The sequence below is a fragment of the Anguilla rostrata genome, chromosome 8 (genome assembly GCF_018555375.3).
Source record: "Anguilla rostrata isolate EN2019 chromosome 8, ASM1855537v3, whole genome shotgun sequence".
NCBI classification, from domain to species: domain Eukaryota; kingdom Metazoa; phylum Chordata; class Actinopteri; order Anguilliformes; family Anguillidae; genus Anguilla; species Anguilla rostrata.
The window spans coordinates 13,046,517-13,062,703 of record NC_057940.1 but is presented as its reverse complement, the minus strand read 5'-3'; the positions used below and the strand labels follow the sequence as shown (position 1 = coordinate 13,062,703).

Below are 16,187 nucleotides of genomic sequence, written 5' to 3'. Positions count from 1 at the left end.
TATGTGCCAGTGATGACTGAAGCCAGGTGTATATTTCATAAGTGTCACTCAGGGAGGGAGGGGTTCAGTCTGCCGGGTCGTCCTTGTTTCATCACACACCAGTGGCTCCTTCGGCCAATCAGATGTTTGCACCCTGCCGTCGCCTGCTCCGGAGGAAGTGTTATTCTTCCATGTGACTGACTGCAAGGCTCAGCCAGTGTAATCTGCAGTGGCCAGAGGTAGTGGCTGGCAGCAGAGCAGAACACAGGCTTGTCCGTGCTCTTCTGAGCTGGCAGACTATGTTGGAGTGATAAGACAGGACGACAAATCCAATTCACCTTTGCAAATTGATTGAAAAAAGAAAAAATTGGTTTTAAAAAAGATCCTGATTTTCCCCATAGACTTGGCTTTAGTTAAGGGTCCCATGAAAAACTCGGGGGAGAAGCAGTTTGGTATCCACATCCCTTTGCCCTATATAGCTAGGGTCTCGTGTAGATGAACATAATACAAATACAAATTGTCATTTTATTGCCTTACTAAGCACAAAATTGTTTAAATATATCAGTTACTATACATCTCATGTTGATGGCATTGTCATTTTATTGCCCTACTAAGTACCAAACTGTTTAAATATGTCACTCAATATTTGAAAGCATCCATTTAGAAAGTGCCTCAGGAGCTCATTCAAAACTGACACGCTTCCTGCCATGTGCCGCGTGTGGCAGTGTCGAAATAATGTCGGAAATGGTCATAACTTTGTGCAGGAAGGTGTTCTTGTCCAGACACTTGGCATACATTGCACGGCATGACCATCCATGTTTCAGGACGCCAGAGAAATTTCAGTGCGGTCAGAGTCCATTAATTAATTGGGAACATCCGAGTCTATAAATCCCCGATCACAGACGTGTGTGGAGTTTCTGGAAATACACATGTTGACATGGGGAAACTACTACTCACGACCAACACATCCTAAATTGCACTGAAATTTAACAGGTTGGATATCTTCCAGAAAGTTCTCTTGGAGTGCTAAATGTGAATCAGTATGACTATAGCTTTTAAAAAGTATGTGTTCAAGACAGGGTTTATGCCATGACTTTTTGCCATGGCTTGCACAAAATCTGCAGCCTGAAACATAAAAATGCCTGAATTTAGTTTGTCATTGAAAGCATTAACTCAGCCATTTTATACTTTGAGTGAACTGACCCTTCCTGGAGCTCTACCACAATATGTGATAATTACAGTTTTTCAGCATGTCAACATTTAATTTAGCCCTGGAAATGCGATGTTACTCGTGAAGGGCCAAATCAACATTTCTCTACTTGTCAGTGTTTTAATTCTGTGCTGTTTGAGATGTGCATTAAAGCCTATGTTGTAAAGGCTCTGATGTCAAAGGTGTGCTGAGATGGTTCTTTTGAAGTTATGCTGTATTGACTTAGACATACTATGTTGTTAAATACTCTACTGTTAAAGGCTGTGCTAGGAAAGACTTTGATGTTAAAGCCAGTTTTGAGTATACTGTTTAACCCCGTCGCTCAAGTCCTCTAGTGGCCAGGATACTGACGTACTGAAATGGCTAAACTCAGACATTCAGGGCCAGATTTACTAAAGGATAGTAACTGCTTTTCCGATGCAAAATCAGTGGCTACAAGATGGAAATACCTACGTGGAATTCACTAAACTGTCACAATGGGTCAAAATCGCTATTAGGAAGTCATCCGCAGGTATTTGAGGTGATTGTACATGGTACTACAACTCCCATGAGCATAATAAATATTAAAAGGACTGTTAGTTAAACACTGTGTTGTTATAAAAGGCTGCTTTTTGGTGTATGCTGTCAAAGGCTGCGTGACAGAAATGCTGATCGTTCATCGGGAAGATCTGGTCAAGGGTCGCAGGGTTGTGTGGGACCTGCTTCCTGTGAGAGTGCATTTAAAGAGGTGTCCATTTCGTTACCTCCACTGACAGATTCCCTCCAGGGAGACAACAAAAGGAAGGTGACGGGGCACCAGATAAAATAAATGGAGTCTGACTGAAGAGTCGGAATTGTGTTTCTCTGCATTGTCTCCCAAAGTCTCATTGTTTATCTTGAGTTAGGGACCGTCTGCCAACTTCCGGGCTGAGCTTAAAAAGGCTCAATGCTTAATTTTATATGTATATATATATAAAATATATTTTTGAGTAACATCAACAATCATAAGAAAAAAATGTCCGTACACCACATTACAAAAAAAACAGCCTGCAAAAATCTAGAGGCATGTGTCTGCCAAGACCGAAACTAATGCACTTTTAATTGTATGTTAAATTCAACGGTAAGGAGAAATTATGACTGCAAGCTGCAGACTGGTAATGACTTGTCTTTCCATTCGCTTTAAAAATGGGCTTGAAATTAAGGCATTTTTTTATTCACTTCAGTCGGTTAGATGAGGGCATAGCTATACTGCATGAACAAGACTAAATTCACAGGCGGCACTGAAACGTTCTTGTGATCGAAGACTCCGCTGTCATGCTTTTTTGATGATAGCAAACGTTATCCTCATTTGCCAACATCCCCTGGAGTGGAAATGTTATAGCCCATCACGGATCATAAATAATACCGTTGGAGTTCAAATTCTTCCTCATCCAGCCATATTATTATTAAGCCGTACAGGGTGAGATACTTGCCTGGAGAAAATCAACAGAAAAGGATCTTTCACTTTAAGACATTCTTTATTCTTTGATGGTATTGTTAAAGATGAATTTATGTATTTTGGTGAAAGGGGTGTAAGACAGGATATGCACAGAGCCTTTTTTTTAATCCTACAGCTTTTATTGCTCACTGTCGATCATGATTTTGCTTCAGTTTTTTTTTTTTAACAAGAATTTTGCCCCAAAATGACTTTCAACATTTTTATACACTAGTCTGTCTGACAAAAATCTCAGACAACATTAGCTCTTTTGAACACTTTCAAAAGCAAAGTGGTCTTGAAAAATAAAGAAATAAAAAAATGACATCCTTATAAACGATTTGTGTTTATAACATGAATGACACTTAAAAAACAGATTCATATATAGGGCATTTGGCTGATGCTCTTATCCAGAGCTGCTTGCACAGCTTAAGATCTTTACTAACAAGCCATTCGCAGAGCCGGGTGTTTACTGAGGAACTCAGCATCCTCAGTGGTGGTGTCACGCATGCAAAACCCTGCAGTTGCAAGCCTAGTTTCCTGCCCAGTGCAGTTTCCCTGAGCCCCCCTGAAAGGGCACCACTGGGAGTATTTTACTTATCACCTTGACAAATGAACCATGTGCTCTGTCTCCAGTCTGATTTAGTGAGTGATGATGTTTTCGGTAGCTTTGCTTTATTCAGCTCGGAATTCTGTTTTATTGATATTTTTTGTGAACTGCTCAGATATTTTCACTTCATTTTCAAAGTAGGCCAAGCTAGTTAGTAAAAAAAAGCAACAACCATTGCCGATATATGTTTTGAATGTGATGCCCACCTTATCACATTGATCAGCCCCAGAGAGATAGATTCTACGTGGGTTAAATTAGATACATATGATTCAAAAGTTATGTGATAGATGGGTAGGGCCCTGCAATGATGTAGGGTATTGGCTACTCAGGATGGTCAGGGGTGTGGTCTATTGGCCTTGTAGCCAATAGGGGCTCCCTCGTTGTCACCGTGGGGGCAGAGTGTGCGCTAAACCACTGTGTACACTGTGTCACTCTTGCAGGAGTCTACATTTTGCCTTTTAACAGAACATTGAAATTTCCCTAGGCTTTATTAGCTGATTACTGTCATTGAGTGGGAGCCAACATGCCAAACTTGGAGGGCCTCTGTGCTTTTGTTGCCTCTCTTCCATCTCAATTGCTTAATTAGTCTTAATCTTTAATTCATCAACATTCTCAACATCTGTACTTTATTCATACAAAGCTGAGTATCATATTTACACACATCACTTTGTGTAGTTCTGTTAGGGATAATTATGTATAATTTTTTGATTTTCATAATTTTGTCGTGTCATAGTAAGTGATTAATTGAGCCAGGGAGCTTGGTTGGAAGAGAGACCAGGGAATGCACTGTCCCCTTAAATTCTAATCAACCTCAAACTTGTTTGTTCAACAAGAGGCTCCACTCTGGGCACTATCCAACATTCCAGCTCAACTTAATGTTCTTTCAACATCACTGAAACTTTTTATTATTCTGAAAGCATCCTGGCAAAAATGTTGCACTGATACTTTTCACTTATGTGACTATATAGCTTCCATCTTAGCAGCTGTGTAGCTTGTGAAAATATAATCAATCAGTGTTGAAGATGCATTATTGCTATCACTCACACACACACATGCACACACACACACACACACACACACACACATTTTAAAGTTATTTTAAAGAGATGAGTGGAACCAGTGCACTGTAAAGTATGTATGAGTATACTGTTAAACATTTCATTTAATTCTGTAGTAAGGATGGTATTACTGAAAAAGACACACACTGGACTGCCAATGATCCCCTCAAAAGTTCAAAGGATAATAAGGTCTGTGGTAGCCACAAACACATTTTTACTTTTTAAAAAATATTATTATTCTACCACACACCAGTATGTATTGAAACAATGCAATGATTATCATAGTCAGTATATTAAAAGTATAAATGTAGGAGACCAGGAATAGAATGGGTGTAGAATAATGTAAAAAAAAAAAAAAAAAGCACATATTTATGTTTGCATCTCTTTGTACAGAGGAACTTCTCTGTTTGAAGAAGTATCTGCCTATTTCATGACACAGATACAAAACATTCATCCAGATGCTGCCTAATTGCAAGGTGTCTTATTCTTATCAAGCTATTAAACATGTATTTATTTAACACAGTTAAACAAAATTATGTAGCCTTTTAAAAATATAAAGATACAAAATTCAGGATAGAGTTCAATACATTTAAATTGAACATGGGGCAAACAAATAATGGTGATGTTTATGTTTCACCATGAAATTAATTGAAGATGGTACTGTGTAAACCTAAATAGAGAATTAATGTCCAAGAGAAATGCAATCGTCCAGCGAGGTCTTCTATGTTTTATTTTAACAGGTTCTCCAAAGGCATGAAAATGCAATCTGAAATGCTTTTCAATACACAGTTGTGCTAATGTATTAGGCCATTGGTAGAAACACAATTATTTCCAAACTATGGTAATTTATCTTATATTAAAACAGTGTTCCTACAAGCTATTAGGCTTACATTAAAGAGCTTTCATTTAACTATTTGATAACTGACTTTTTTAAATAACATTTTTCTCTAAATATGTGTCCCATTGTTAAGTGAGCACCATATACAGTATATGTAATTAAATTCAACGACATGAATTGTGTAAAGTACATCATTGTAAATCATGTGTATAGACGTGTGTGTGTGTGTGTGTGTGTATGTGCATGTCTGTGTGTACGTGTGTGTGTGTGTTTGCTTTTGTGTGTATGTGCATGTATGTGTAATTGTATAGTGATACTTTTATATTTAGGTTTTGAGTGAAGTTCTTAGCTATGCTGTGAACATATACTGTATGCTCCATCAATACACCCAGGCTACATAAATTTAAAAAATCTCTTACCATCCATACAGCATTGTGAAGTAAATAAAAAAGAGGCCCTCAGCTGAGATTTATTTTTAATATATGAACTGGATTTTATTCTGACTGAAAATTTTTTACTGTGAGGGTGTTACAAACACACACACACACACACATACATATAGGCCTCAGAAGCATTTTAAATTGCTACACCATTTCCCTGGAAAGTTAATTGAAAGAGATTAGTGAAATCAGTGGACTGAAAATTATGTGTGTACTGTAAAACATTTCATTTAACTTTGCAAGTGAGGGCAGTATTACTAAAAACTACACAGTGCAGGATTGCTCATGCTCCCCTCAAAGTTGAACTGAGTTCCATGTTAACCCGAAACACATTGTGTGTGTCTGTGTGTATGTGCATGTGTGTGTGTGTGAATTTTCAATTGATTATCATGTTTAATACAATTAACTTTAAGGGGGACTATAAGGGGCAGCCAGCAGGCACAGAGGTTGAATGGCAACACAGTGCAGAAGGCAGTAGCCAATGGGAGAGGTTGAGAGGGGCCTGTTAATTGACATTAGAAACTGTTGCTGGTGAGATTTTTTTGTTTGTTTGTTTAAACAGGGCTATGGATGAATGAAGTGGACTGGAGCGATGTCCTCTGGGAGTGTAAGTAACTGAGGGCGGTGATGTGGGAGGGGGCAGGGGGATATGGACTGTCGATAAACCTGCGTCTCCAGGCTGGGCATGATTAACCCTGGCGCCCCCTACCCAAAGGAATCCTGGGAAAGAAGGGATTGATCTCACCTGTGAACAGTGAGCTAGTTCCCGCCCAAGCCTCCAACCCTGTGCATACATTTCTGTAGGAGACAGTATTCAAACATCACAAACACACACGTGCATGTACATACACACACACACACACACACACACACACGCACGCGTACACGCACACACACGGGGGGAGAATGGGTAAGAATGAATGAAATAAGAAACACCTATGGTTTGCTCTTATGATAAATTGCTTGGGTTAAAGTCAGCAGAAGTAAACCTACACAATAATAATTAAATTTAATTGTAATTCAAATTTAAGGATGAATCTTGATTAAACCCAGGCCATGCCCTTTGATAATTATCTCATTGTCACAAAGAGATAGTGATTTATGGTGGAAAATTGGTGGATAAATGAACGTATTTTATTTTTACCTTCACACTCACCGTCTCACCATCACGCTCATCGAAAATAAATGGATAAATAATAGAACATAAGCGTCTTAAGAAAGCTAGGCTGTCGTACATCCGAGCAGATATTTACAGGACAGGCTGAGTATGTTAACTTTAATGAGGTATTGCATGGCGCGCTCCCATCAGCGGAGTACACAGAGAAAGAAAAGCAATTAACTGCCTCGGATGGAGCCATCAGCTGTGGCATTCATCCAGACACAGAACACAGCAGTTAATCTTCCAGAGGCATGTAGGGAGCAGATTTTTTGGTTAATTCCAGAACAGAAAAGAAACTCTTCCCTCTGAAAGAAATGAGCAGAAAGTGTGTTCAGGGGCAAAGAGCCGAGGCGGACTGTGCGCAGTCCACTGCACACCACTTATTTTGATGTGCGAAAAGGCAGGCAGATGCTTTGAAGTAAATTTCATTTTGGGTAAATTAGTCAAATGGCCTGCCCGCGAGAAGGGTTCGGGGAGATAATTGCTTTGATGGCTGCTCCCTCCAAAAATCATTCCGTCCTCTCGTGATGTAGCACAGCTTGTGCGAAGGTGCACACAACCAGGAATCAACTGGTCTCCTGTGGAAAGAAGCACATCTCTGTTTTGGTTTGTGCAAAATAAATACTGGAATTAATAATAATAATAATAATAATAATATTATTATTATTATTATTATTATTATTATTATTATTATTATTAACAAAATAGAGCCTCTGAATTTGTACGGTATCCTTGTTAGAATAAACTTGCTATTAGCTAGTCAGCGCCATTCTAGCTTCTGAGCTGGAAACAGCATCTGTGCATTTGTCATACTGTTAACCCGCCTTTAAACCCCAGCAGATGTGGGCTCCGCCTCCTACTCCACCCCCTGTAGGTAATGCCATAATCCTAATGTCACATTTCCTTTCACTTAACCCCGCGGTTTTTCCGTGGCATACCGGAGTCTGGAATTCCGCTGAGATTACAATCAGCATTCCGCATGCCTTCCTCCTGCTGATAAAATCCAGCGGCTAAATGCTCAATCAGTTTGTGAGCATTACATGAACTTTTCAGCGAATGGGGTATGGGCACCTGTGGAGCATGTCAATAGGGGACCTGTTCAAATATCTTAACCTGTAGGTTGCAGGTTCCAATCCCAGCTAAGGCTTTGCCATTATATTACTGAGCAAGATGTATGGAAACCATATTTATTTGGTTTGAATATCTTTCTGTATTAAACATATCAATGTTGCGTTAAATAATGTAAGCTACATTTCATTGCAAGAAACACCACAGGGAAAATGATTCCAATAATTAGTTATCAGGAACATTTGCACATTTGCATTTTCACTGAACTCATACATACCTGCCACAGGCTAAACCACAGAGTGGCTAGTGCAATGGTTCATGCATAGAACTCACGGAAATCACAGGCAAACCTCAGTCTACTGCATAATAGGAAAGGCACCAAACCTTCTTCCTCAGGCAAGGCCACATCGGGTCCCCCAAACACATTGCACCCCAGAGCTGAATACATCTGCTGAGCACTCCCACACTGTGGTTATTAAAGCTCTATGGTGTCCTGGAGGACATGGGTTCCTGTCCCAAATTGCTGTGTTACCCACAGGGGAGTCCTGAGTGTGCACTTTAACCTGGGACTGCTCCAGCAATCATCCATCTCCATGAAAAATCTATTTAGGCAAACTTGTGAGGGTGAACCTGCAAAGCCTATTAGTTATAATTATAGCAATTCTATTGCTAGAGCCATTTGTGTAATCATAATTATTTACGTGTCAAAAATTGACTCACACTCAATGTTATTTCCCATGTGGTTATTCTGAGTCAACAGAAGTCAATGGATGAATGTTACTGCCCTCTGATCCTTGACAAGCTGCATTAATTTCCAGACAAAAACTAACATTTTAATGGGCTGTTAGAACAGGGACAGTCAATGTTGAAGTGCAACAGCTCCCTGAGCTTCACATTTCATGACAGCGCTTTCCAACACAGAATGCTTTTCAAAATGGTGCTGTGCCATACATAGCTTCTGTTCAGGCAAATGTGCTCATCACATGACAGGTGGATTTCCAAGAATATGCAATGCTTTCTCAGATCTGAAAATGTTTTCTCAGTCTAAATATTATCTTCAGAGAAGTGTCTTACTTGCATGCCGTGTAACACTGTGACTGGAATTTTTAATGCAATAAACAGTATCAACCCACTTGGTTTTACATTCATATAAATGCTGACATGCGCATATATAATATACTGTTGACTTTGACTTCCGAATGTTGCTATTTTCTTGACCTCAATCGATGAGCACACTGCTCAAACCGTAGGCAATGCCATAATCCTAATGTCATATTTCCTTTTACTTAACACCACTTTTTTCTCATCTCTGGAATTTCCTTTGATCATGGCTTTGTGTACTTGTAGAAACTCGGTGGCTACTACATCACTGATTAGGTTCTTATATTATATAAGTGAGGTTCAGATTCAACAGGGCTGTCTGCAATCAAGGCAGGCTGTGTTCAATTAGCTGAAGCTAATTATTAATTGAGTAACTAAGGGGGAAATTACTTTTTCATGTGGGTAATACGGGAGTTTGATAACTTTTTTCACTAAATTAATCATTTTAAAAAATGTGTTTTGTGTTTTTTCAGTTTCCCTTTGTCTAATATTATACAGCATATTGTCTGAAGATCTGAAAGCAGTCCGTAGGATAAATATGCAATAATAGAGAAAGTCAGGAAGGGGACAAAAACTTTTTCACAGCTCTGTAGACTATGATCCAGTGCGAATTGCAAGGAAAAGCCCCAAAATACAGTAAGCAATGTGCTGTATGCTGGGCTGCAACTTGGGCTGTGGACATAGGTTGAGCAGGTTGGTGGCGAGGGTGCAAATCGCAGACTATGTTGACCCCAGAATTGCAGCGCACTGCTAGATCTTGACTGACACACACCCAACAGTGGCTCTCGTCCCACTTCGGTGACGGCAAGTCACAAAATTGGCAAGTGGCTTCGGTGCATCAAAATCTGTGATGAAAATACCACTTCCCCATTGCGACAGCCCGCAACACGCCATGTGCTGATCGGAAAATAGGGCCCATACTCTCCTTGTGTGAAGCATCAAATGATGCGACCTGACAGCATCTCTGTAAAGACACTATGGATGCACTGTAATATTGCAGCCTTTTGATGTTCATGAAATCAAACGAGACAGATAAAATGTGTGTGTGCCTGTGTGTGTTAGAATGGGTTTATAAATGTATTTGAATGTCTTTGAGTGTGTATACATGCGCATAAATGTTTGTGTGTGTGTGTGTGTGTTTATGCGAGCAATCAAGAGAGTTCCTATGTTACTGCTAAGCTGAAATGCTAATTCCTTATGAAAAATGAGGCCAGTTCTTATTATTTCTTTGAGATCATTCTTGTATTGTTACGTCATAGTCATGCCAGGAAGTGGAATATTGAACAAAACAAGGTGACATTGGCAAGTTCTGAATAAAAAAAGTTCAATTCATTCTTTCCGACTCAGGCACGACTCTAAACACAGAGGGGCATACATTCAATAGGAATACTTGGGGCGGGACAGCTTCCACTGTTCCCTTGTTTGTTGAATTAACCTTAAGCATTATGACTGAAAGTGTATCTAGAGCAATAAATCTGTTAGAAAACGCATACTTTTGAGATATGGGTCAAGTGTAACTGCCTCGATTCCAAACATACTTCATCATATAAAGTACTCCCTGCAGATTTTAGCTTGGGTTTTAGCTTTTTTTTAGCTTTTCATTAATTATAATAAGTACAATGTAATTAATAGAGGTTTGGTGTAATATAATATGCAGAAATAATAATCCACAATAAATCAAGTTTTATTGATCTTTCTGACAAAAAGGCAAACTGAGACTGCATAAAATAATTGAGCAGACAAAATTGATATTACATTACATTACATTACAGGCATTTGGCAGACGCTCTTATCCAGAGCGACGTACAACAAAGTGTATAACCATAACCAGGAACAAGTATGACGAAACCCCTAGAGAGAAGTACCGGTCCAAGTACAGGGAACAACCGCATAGTTCAACCTGGACCCTGGTGGTTAAACTGATTAACACTAACAACGAGAACGGCAACAACGCAATCTATGGAAAAATAAAAATAAATAAAAATACAAGTAGTCGTTAAGACTGGCGCATCAACTAAGTCACCTATTAAACAGCTGCCTAGTTACAACCCTAAGTTTAGTCATTTACAGGGGGGGAAGGGATGGGAGAGGTGCAGCCTGAAGAGGTGGGTCTTCAGTCGTCGTTTGAAATGGGTCACAGTCTCAGCTGTTCTGACCTCCACAGGGAGGTCATTCCACCATCGTGGGGCCAGAACAGAGAGGAGACGTGTTCTGGAAGTGCAGGTGCGAAGAGGGGGAGGTGCTAGGCGTCCTGAGGTAGCAGAACGGAGGGATCTGGCTGGCATGTAGGGTTTGAATATCTTTTGAAGGTATGCTGGGGCTGATCCCTTGACTGCCTGGTATGCTAGAACCAATGTTTTGAATTTGATGCGAGCTATAACAGGCAGCCAGTGGAGGGTAGTGAGCAGGGGAGTTACGTGGGAGTGTCTGGGGAGGTTGAAGACCAGACGAGCCGCAGCATTCTGAATGAGCTGCAGGGGTCTGGTGGCAGATGCCGGTAGTCCAGCCAGAAGAGAGTTGCAGTAGTCCAGGCGGGATAGAACCATTGCTTGGACCAGGAGCTGGGTTGAGTAGGTGGTGAGAAAGGGGCGGATTCTGCGGATGTTGTATAGGAAAAATCTGCATGCCCGGGTTACTGCTGCAATGTTGTTGGAGAGAGACAGCCTGTTGTCCATCATCACTCCGAGATTCTTGGCGCAGGGTGATGATGTCACTACGGTGTCCCCTAAGGAAATGGAAAAGTCGAGGAGGGGAGAGGATAGAGCAGGAATAAAGATTAGCTCTGTCTTTCCCGGGTTGAGCTTCAGGTGGTGATTGTCCATCCAGCTCTGTATGTCCCTCAGGCAAGCGGAGATGCGGGCGGGGACCTGTGTGTCCGATGGGGAGATTGAGAGAAAGAGTTGCGTGTCGTCGGCATAGGAATGATAGGACAAGCCATGGGCAGATATTACAGGGCCAAGGGATCTGGTGTACATGGAGAAGAGAAGGGGACCAAGGACTGAGCCCTGGGGAACTCCGGTGGTGAGGGGACGGGGTGGTGATACCTTACCCGCCCAGGCAACCTGGAAGGAGCGGTCAGAGAGATAGGACTCAATCCAGTCAAGGACTGTGCCGCGGATCCCTGTTGCTGCCAGGGAGGACAGGAGGGTAGAGTGGTCCACAGTGTCAAATGCAGCGGAGAGGTCTAGGAGAATCAGGACAGAGGAGAGGGAGGCTGCTCGTGCGGCATGGAGTGACTCACTGACCGAGAGGAGTGCAGTCTCAGTCGAGTGGCCAGGCCTGAAGCCAGACTGGTGGGGATCAAGCAGGTTGTTCTCAGAGAAATAAGCAGAGAGCTGGTTAGATGCAGCACGTTCGAGTGTTTTGGATAGGAAAGGGAGGAGAGATACCGGGCGGTAGTTCTGAATGAACCTGATAAGGTTGCACAAGCAAATGTTACTGTAGGGTAGAGAGCCTTTACGTTTTAGTTCTAATGCAGTAGTGCTACTGGAGATGCAGGTGTGGCTTTACCTGTGCTTGTATTTGGCATGGCAGCCATTTTGAAGAGGGTGGCGAAGAACCTAAAGAAGACTGCAGATGGTGGAGCAAACAGGCGAAAGCAGTTCTTCACCTGCAGCATTTTTTAACATTCTCTTTTGTGAATCTACATCCTCAATAAATTGATTACCCCTGTGTGTATTCAGGCAAGATTAGGCTGCGCTCTGTGACTCCGGAAATAGAAAATGATTGTGAAATTAGACCTGCCATTAAGATTATTGACAACAAAATGATCTGCAATTCAGATGTGTTGCAATTAAAATATTTTGTAAAATGACTACACCATATTGCTTGAACAATTGCCTGCATCAAGTGTTTTGGGTGTACGAAAAGCACATCACGATCACTAATTGTTTGCATGTCTTAGAAAATTGTTAATGTTCTTAAGGGCTGAGAGTCTGTGCTCATTGTGTTTATTTCTGAAGAAAACCCTGAAAAGTGCCAAACTCTTGGTGCTGTATAGGTATGGGGCACGCCCCGCCAAGGTGTAACTTGCCGGATAGCATACATGGCGTCTCAATACTTCCTCTTGAAAGCCCTGAGAAGCGCCAAACTGATTCATGTGCAGAAGTGAGACTTCTGACTGGCAGCCTTTATGCCAAATAAATGACCTGGAGGGGTGTCACTCAGTGGTGTATATTAAGACTGAAAACCCAATTGACAGGTACACTCAAGCCGTGCGACACTGATGTACGGGCAGAACACAAAGGCCATCATAAGAAGCCATGCAGTTTGGCCCCAGTGACGCCAGTGTTACCAGGGGACATCAGTGGGGGTGCTACATCACCCATTAAGGGTCGCCATGGTAAAGGGCTCAGCATGACCCAAGCCTGAAATGGCCTGAGCCAGTAGTAACATGAAATCACCATTCAGGTCCTCGCTGCTACTCCTGCTACAACTAATGTTATTTTTTCTTTTATTTTTACATCGTTTTCCCCATATTGAATGGAAGCCACATATCTCTCTCTCTCATTCTCTCTCGCACACACACACACACACACACATATATAGACACACTCTCACCTTTCCTTGCTGACTATCACTAATGGAAAGGTCACAGCCTGTCTCTGTGCCTGTGGTTTGAAAGCATGTCTGTAACAGGAGCTGAAATGGCAAGAGGCATAAGGGCAGGGTGAAAGACTCCATTGTACTTCAGCACATCTATGCCATTCTGATGAACACACTTGTGAGACGCAGCTGTACAGTCAGTAGAGCATTGGGCTTTTATCAAATCAAGCAAAATGAATATGACCTCCAGGTAGAAAAAATGGTGGGCATTCTAATTGCAATAAAACAATTGAATGAGCTGGTCAGATTTTTCATTCGATTAAAACACCAGAACTTGATGAAGGGTACCAGTGCACATTGCACGCAAATCTCATATACCTGTCCTGTCGCTGATTACATATTTGGAGTATATGAGGAAAGAAAATATGCAAAAATGCGCAGCTGGTATCATACTTTATCACAGTCTGCAAGCAATCTCTTCCCAAACTACATCCGAACTACTGACCAACGTCTGTGTTGACTTGTACATTCGCATATTTTCCAGTTAAGTGAACACAGAGTACACCGAACAGTGTTATTTAGCAGACACATCACCAATACTTGCAAAAGGCAGCTCAATAAAGCAGTGTACCTTCTCTATGAGGTTTGTGTGCTAGTTAAATGGCTGATTGTTAGTTAGTAAGCTGTTTATTGCCTCATCACTGTGTTGGAGCACAGTGTGTCTGTAGGGTAGCGGACCCTGATTGGCTGAGATCCCTGCTTAACCTCCTCATAGCATCGCCCAGTGAGAAAGGGTTTCAGTTTAACCTCGCTGTGAACAAGCGACTCTTTGGGCCAGTCAGCCACCTGGAGTGTTCATGCACCAGCTGCACTCAAAGCACATTTATCACACTCAATGGCTCCAGAGCTCAGCTGCCGGACTGCAGTAAGCAGAAAAGAGGAGGCAGCCGGTGGCACATGCTTAAGAGGAGAAGCCATGTCTGAAAATCTCCTACATCTACAGAGGACGTGGAATCTGTGGCAAGACATGAGATCTGGCAGGAGCTACAAATTCTGAAAAAAAGGGTTAAAAGTGAATTTAAGTGTTTTGAGCAGATGTTTATTGATTACAAGGTGAATGTAGCAATTGGAATATCAATAGGTGTCTGGTAGCCTACTTTAGTGAGAAGCTTATATTAACTAGAATGGATTTTCACTCAGACAGTGCAGATAAAAGCCATCACAGCTGAGATGATTAAACTAAATTATTATTATTATTATTATTATTATTATTATTATTATCCATGTATTTTGATACAGAGATGTGTGACTGTGAGGTGGTGGCACCTCTCTCTCTGATTTCTGCGGGTTAATTGACCCTGACGAGGGGCAGGTGTATGAGTACTATGGTGAGGTGATAGCACCTCACAGGTATTTGTCTGAGCTAATTGTCCCTGATGAGGGTCAGGTGTAGGAGGCCTATATGTAGCCCCTGATTTCTGGGGTTCAGCGCAGACTCATTGTCAGACTCTTAGTGTGTAGGGGTGTGAGAATCGGCAGGAGTTACCGTGTTGATCCTATCTGCCTGATTTGATCACCGTTTAGTTTCTTCTCGAGTTGGTGATCTCTCTGCGCTGTGGAGGACATTTTGCCCTCGTCTCTTTAGTTTTCTTTTTGTTTTCTACCCGCCGGGCAGCGAATATCCTTTTTCTTTTGTAAGGGACCCAACTCTGTTTTTCTAGTGGGGGTTTTCTTTTTGGGCAGCTACGCTGCGGCGGTGTTTAATTTCTTTTAGTTTTCTGAGCCCGCTGACAGAAGTTTCTGTGAGTGGAGAGAGCGATTACTTTGCTCTTTATTTGGTTTTTCCCCTTCCCTTTCTATCGCTCAGCGATTTGGTGGTTATCCCTCAGGGTTAACTTTTAGATCCCCTTGGTCCGCAATTGCGTCCCACCCTCCTCAACCGTGACAGTGACTTCACTGGCTGAGATCTGGCTCACTTTATTTCATTTGTGTCTGAATGTTCTTATAGGGCTCCACTTAACAATACTGTTGATTTCAGCTGAAATGCTTAATTAGACTGATTTGATAAACACGTGCTAATTAAAGACTCCCTGTGAACTGCTTTGCTGTCTTCATAACATCGTACACGACTAGATGCAACATCCGGTGAGATCAAATGTTTGCCCCTAATTAACTAGCCTAATGGTGTCACATCCAAATTCATAGCAGAGACAACAGACTGATCTGCAAACGTTGTTGAAACATCAAAGAAAAATCATGGCTGTTGGGTAGCAATCAGAATGTATTCTATTGCAAAACTTGGTGTGGATGTTGGGGGTGAATTTCTTGTTTTACTGCACCTTAATAGCAAGTTTGGGCTGTTCCTCTGCAGCCTTCTATAATAGCGGCATTATTGGTGGCCTGAGGTTAACTGCTTATTCACATTGTTTGCAGTTTACAGTCTTACATGTTTTATCCAGTCTGTTGCATGGTCATTACTGTGTAAACTGAGGCAAAATTGGCAAGCGACTGCATCTCAGTGTGGTGTAATAGCTCATAATTTCTATAACTCCACTTTCATTATTTGAATTCATTGATCAGGCTTTATTGTGACATTGTGATGATGGCAATGATATTACTGACTCTGATGATGATGATGATGATGATGATGGATTTTTAGACCTGAACCAGCTAAAGTTTTGCATGACAGACTTTTCTACTTCAAAAGACATAATTTCAAGCACCAG

The 16,187-nt window shown here is 41.4% G+C and overlaps 1 protein-coding gene across 1 annotated transcript; it reads right to left on the bottom strand.

Annotated features, from left to right (window-relative positions):
- Positions 1–10,668: 10,668 nt before the first annotated feature.
- LOC135260344 (uncharacterized) lies at positions 10,669–12,077 on the bottom strand. Its single transcript, XM_064345580.1, has 2 exons — positions 11,966–12,077; positions 10,669–11,783 (listed from the first exon to the last, which is right to left on the bottom strand). The coding sequence occupies exon 2, from the start codon at positions 11,736–11,738 to the stop codon at positions 10,977–10,979; it is 762 nt and encodes a 253-aa protein (XP_064201650.1). The 5' UTR covers positions 11,739–11,783; positions 11,966–12,077; the 3' UTR covers positions 10,669–10,976.
- Between the last annotated feature and the right edge of the window lie 4,110 nt (positions 12,078–16,187).

Excerpts from the sequence above, each read along its gene's own strand:
- LOC135260344 (XM_064345580.1), bottom strand. The coding sequence starts at position 11,738 with ATGGACAATCACCACCTGAAGCTCAACCCGGGAAAGACAGAGCTAATC.